General features: G+C 44.1%; 1 protein-coding gene across 1 annotated transcript; it reads right to left on the reverse strand.

The window, feature by feature from the left end:
- Window positions 1–1,111: 1,111 nt before the first annotated feature.
- LOC107301106 (coagulation factor VIII-like) lies at window positions 1,112–5,219 on the reverse strand. The gene is made up of 4 exons (XM_015830370.1): window positions 5,039–5,219; window positions 2,616–2,764; window positions 1,607–1,783; window positions 1,112–1,519 (listed from the first exon to the last, which is right to left on the reverse strand). The coding sequence occupies exons 1-4, from the start codon at window positions 5,217–5,219 to the stop codon at window positions 1,364–1,366; spliced, it is 663 nt and encodes a 220-aa protein (XP_015685856.1). The 3' UTR covers window positions 1,112–1,363.
- Window positions 5,220–5,296: the final 77 nt, after the last annotated feature.

Consider the following 5,296-nt stretch of genomic DNA (forward strand, 5'->3'; position numbering starts at 1 on the left):
GGATAGAATCAAGATCACGTGAAGTATTAATACCACTTTACAAGGCCTTGGTAAGGCCACACTTGGAATACTGCATCCAGTTTTGGTCACCACGATGTAAAAAAGATGCTGAGACTCTAGAAAGAGTACAGAGAAGAGCAACAAAGATGATTAGGGGACTGGAGGCTAAAACATATAAGGAACGGCTGCTGGAATTGGGGATGTCCAGTTTAACGAAGAGAAGGACGAGGGGGGACATGATAGCAGTGTTCCAATATCTCAGGGGCTGCCACAAAGAAGAGGGAGTCAAGCTATTCTCCAAAGCGCCTGAAGGTAGGACAAGAAGCAACGGATGGAAACTAATCAAGGAGAGAAGCAGCCTAGAACTAAGGAGAAACTTCCTGACAGAACAATTAACCAGTGGAACAACCTGCCTCCAGAAGCGGTGAATGCTCCAACACTGGAAGTTTTTAAGAAGAAACTGGACAGCCATTTGTCCGAAATGATATAGCGTTTCCTGCCTGAGCAGGGGGTTGGACTAGATGATCTCCAAGGTCTCCAACTTTATTATTATTATTATTATTAGTCCAATATCAAAGCAAGGCTGGTTCTAGAAAATGATACGTCTATGGTTCACTTTGAGACATGTTGACTAGAAGCTTTGGCCTCATACAGGTTAATCAGGCTTTCAGGGGCTCTCTGTAGCTTCCTCAAAATGTTGGAGGCTAGCAAATAATTAGGATCTCTTTTTTTCCCCAAAAGGAAAAAAAAAAATCCCTCCTCTTTCCTTAATCAGTAGAAGATGTTGCTGACGGTGCTTTCCTCTTTTTTTTTGATATCAGTGGAATCTTTCAGAAGACCATCCATCAATCAGAATAGAGCTGGAAGGGACCTTGGAGGTCTTCTAGTCCAACCCCCTGCTCAAGCAGGCAACCCTACCTGATCTGAGACAAGTGGCCGTCCAGTTTCTTCTTAAAAACCTCCACTGATTGAACCATCACAAGAACAGTGATGGGGGAGAAAGTGCACGTTTCAAATCCTCCCTCCCACCAGCTGAAAATGTAAAGCCGATCATAGGAATTCATGCAGCTAATTTATCCTGGCTCTAAGAAGTCCGACACAAACTGGGCAAGAGAAGATATATTGCCGTTCATAAATTCCCAAATGCGATCCTAACGAAACCCGCAGTCCACAAATGCCAAGTGTTATACTATTGCAACATTTTGCAGAGACTTCACGTCGTTCCTTAACACCGTTCTCAAAAACAGGAAAGTCACTGAAGTTTATTTTGTGATGATAAATGTGTTGTTGGGGTGGGCTGTGCAGGGGAAGACCCTCCTTGTTGGAGCGTTTGCAGGAAAAGCCAAAGAGGGCTTCATCTTGACTAGTCCATCTGCTCTGTGTCACAGCCCAACACCTCCATCCTCAGCGCAATGTGTTTGTTCCACACGAGTGGGTGTATCCTCAGGTATTTGGCAAAGAATGGGACATCCAGAAAGTTCATCACGGGCTGGAAATAATCGTGATTTCCCTGGAAAACCTGAAAAATGAGAGGATCGTAACTGTCGCTTTTCTCAGGCCTTTTCACTGATAAAGAAAGAATGAATTACGCAGACATGGTACCGACCTGTTTCTCCCCATGTTGAAGAACGGGTGTCCAGTTTTTTCCATCCATGCTGCTGGAAAGAGTAAACTCCTTTACAAACATATGGGTGAAGACAGACTTGGCACCTTGAGTTATTAGTCCCGTCACCCGCAACGTCTTCTTAAAATTCACTTGAAGCCACTCCGCTGTGCTGTCAACCTGGGGAAGAGACGGAAATTACAGTCGCTCCATCCTTGGAAAACCAAATTTCAGACTTCCTAGTTTCTTTTATTGATCACAGATGATGTTGAAAGAATGCAGGTAATCCTTGACTTACCAAAGTTCATTTAGAGGCCGTTCACAGTTACAACAGCAGTGAAAAAAGTGACTTCTGACCGTTTTTCACACTTACAACCATTGCCGCATCAAAATTCGGATGCCTGGCAACTGGTTCATATTTATGATGGTTGCAGTGTCATGTGATCCACTTTTGTGACCTTCTGACAAGCAAGGTCAAGGGGTAAGCCAGATTAACAACCTTGCTAACTTAACAACTGCAATGATTCAACTTAATAATTGTGGCAAAAAAAGATTGTAAAATGGGACAAAACTCAACAAATGTCTTGATTAGCAACAGAAATGTTGGGCCCAATTTGTGGTTGAACGTCGAGGACGACCTGTATTAAATAAAAAGAGCAATGGACACCTGGAGGCAGCAAATCACCCAAAATGGTTGCCCCATCCCATGAAAAAGGCCCAACGGGATATTTATCCAAGACCTGGGAGAGGAGAGCCATCTTTTTAAGACCCATTTAAAGATAGGCAAGAGGGGACTGTACAAATTAGTTGGGCAGAACTGTGGAAAATGCAAAGCCATCATTGCAGCTGGAACGGAAGGAGCCAAAATAAAGGAAGACACAGTGCATACAAATGAGAAACTACAGGGTTTGGGAAGGAGGGCTTAGAGAAGGGAATTGAATTCTGGGAATTGAAGTCCACCCATCTTAAAGCTGCCACATTTGGAAAACACGGTTATAGACATCCGATTTACCGTTGGTCTCCATGCATTTATTCTTCCTTTCAAATTGAGCCGGGCCAAAAAGGGAGACCAAGTAGCGAATGCATTGTCAACCCAAGAGGAGGCAGTAATCTGTTCATTAGAAATGGAGTTGCTCTCTATTCCTAGTGGCATGGAGCAGCCTAAAGGGAAAGAAAATAGACAAACTTAGTAATCCTGATTTAGAACATAAAATCATAGCGCTGGAAGGGACCTTAGAGGTCTTCTAGTCCAAGACTTGATTAAGGCAGGAGACATTATATATCATCCCGGTCAAATGATTGTCCACTCTTGTCAATAATAATAATAATAATAATAATAATAATAATAATAATTATTATTATTATTATTATTATTATTATTATTATTATTATTATTATTATTATTATTATTATTATTATTTTATTATTTTTATTTTGCGGTCACAGACCAAAATGCAAGTGCAACAAAAGAAAACACAAGAAAAATATGATCACAAACAATTAAACACCAGAAGCCTTGGCTAAAGGGAATTACAGCGTTCTCCTCTAATACTTACAGCTCTTAAAAGAAATTTAGAAACCTGAGAAGTAATATAGGAGGAGCCATCCCCTAAACAATATAAGACCAAATTACTAACATTAGGACCAGAGGGATCAATTCCAAGGAGAGACAGTAATTTAATTCTGCCTGTGTTATACATAGGGCAGTATGATAAGACATGCTCCACAGTTTCAACTTTGGCCCTATCACAGGGGCATAGTCGCTCACTAAACAGGAGCCTCTTGAATCGCCGGTCGAGTAGTGCTGAGGGCAAGACATTGAAACGGGCCAGGGAAAAGACTCTTCTATACTTGGGGATGGTTAAGAGTATAGAAATATGAAGCCATCCTCAATCCATAATTATTAGAATGGCTGAAGATCAAAGGGGCACTCTTGTCCATTTAGCTTCAGTAGCCTCTTTTCTCTACCTCTATCCCTTGTGCCAGATCTTTATTCCTTGATGAAGCTGTATACATTGTATACCAACTGCTTTGGATCCAAACCCTCGCTGCCTTCATCCTGGGAACAAGCCCTGGTTGATAGTGATTTGATGGGCAACATGCCTGCAAGGAGGACCTGTTGATCCTTCAGATAATGCCCCCACCAGAAAGGGACTTTTTGGCACCATAAACAGGATTTTTTTTAGTGGAGGTCCTGTTGATCAGTATTGAGATGATCAAGATTCTTACATTGAAATGGCTGACATAAAAGGGACAGGTCCTGTGTGTGGGGAAGGATGATAGAGAAACCCCCAAAGGTTCTTAAAATAAAGCTTGCTCAAAATACTTATTGCTATAGGATGTGGGGCACGGATATTTTAGTAACTTCTTTACTGTCATACAGACATTGGGTTTCCTGTTTATGTAACCAAGTGCAGCATAAAAGCATGTTAAATCAATCATTCAGGGTTTTCCCCAGCCCTATGGGAAGACCCACCTTTGTCCAGATCTGAACAAACATGTGACTCAGAGAGAACTGGACTCTGTCTCTTTGTTCGCACCAAGCTGGATCTAGTACCCCTGACTAACACTCCATCTTTGGGACTTTTTTTTTTCCAAACAAGCTTGCCTGGGGCTGAACTGATTACTTCTTGGGGGCAGAGAAAAGCTGATACAGAATATAGAGTCATTTAAAGTGCAGTGATTCATGGATTCAGTTCAGTTCCCAGTAGAGCAGGGGTGTCAAACTCAATTTCATTGAGGGCCGCATCAGCATTGTGGTTGCCCTCGGGTGTGTGTGTGTGTGTGGCCAGGGTGAGTGCAGCCTACTGGGTGGGCATGGATGGAGTGGGTGTGGCCTAGTGGGTGGGCATGGCCAGCTCTACATTGTTTGCATCAAGGGTGCCTGTGGGGGCCTGGGCAGGAGTGGGACAGATCTGAGGGTCTCTGGCAGAAGGGGGTGGGACCGGGGCAAGCGCCAAGGCATGGTGCATTTCTTCATTCCTCACAAAGGGTGACACCTCCCCAACATGCACCCAGGGGGCGGGGCCAATGCAGCAGGGGCTGGTTCCTCGCTGTTTCTGGACAGCCTTGTGGAGCTAAGACTGAATGTGTTTCAGCATAGATGGCCACCACAAAATTGTACATTGGCTCCCGGCCGGCCTGGGCCAGGGCCAAGGCAGCGGGGGCTGTTCCCTCACTGTTTCCAGGATGGCTTCACGGGCCACATGAAACCACTTCGCGGGCCATATGTTTGACATGTCTGCAGTAGAGGGTTTGAACCCCACTGAATAAAATTTCATGATGATCCCTAAAAAAAAAAGATGAAATCAGTCACTGCTTGCTAGTGTTCGCCACCACTGATCTAGGTGCATCCTGTTAGTCTCAGAGATCCCACTGCCTCAACAATCCCACCGTCCTATGAATGGAAGAAGGAAGAAAGGTCTCGTTCCATACTGTTCAGGTCACAGCCTAGCAGCTCCATCCTCAAAGTGTTGCGAAAGTTGAAGTGCGTGGGGTGGAGTCGGAGATAACGGGCTACAATGGGCGGGTCGAAGGCATTGTCTTTCACGCTCACTCCATCCACGTTTCCAAAGAATATCTGCAGGCATGAAGGGAAAAGCAGCTCTATTGACATCGGGGCATGTAAGGGAAGACAAGAGCTGTTATTAGGGGCTCTGCGTGAAATCCACACCCTGAGGTAGACAGCAATCT

Source organism: Protobothrops mucrosquamatus, unplaced genomic scaffold (genome assembly GCF_001527695.2).
Source record: "Protobothrops mucrosquamatus isolate PMUCROS unplaced genomic scaffold, P.Mucros_1.0 scaffold10045, whole genome shotgun sequence".
NCBI classification, from domain to species: Eukaryota; Metazoa; Chordata; class Lepidosauria; order Squamata; family Viperidae; genus Protobothrops; species Protobothrops mucrosquamatus.

Excerpts from the sequence above, each read along its gene's own strand:
- LOC107301106 (XM_015830370.1), bottom strand. The coding sequence starts at position 5,219 with ATGTCAATAGAGCTGCTTTTCCCTTCATGCCTGCAGATATTCTTTGGA. Across the intron at positions 2,765-5,038 it reads GCTAGGCTGTGACCTGAACA|GCTGCTCCATGCCACTAGGA; the intron begins GTATGGAACGAG and ends CTTTCCCTTTAG. Across the intron at positions 1,520-1,606 it reads TTCAACATGGGGAGAAACAG|GTTTTCCAGGGAAATCACGA; the intron begins GTCGGTACCATG and ends CTCATTTTTCAG.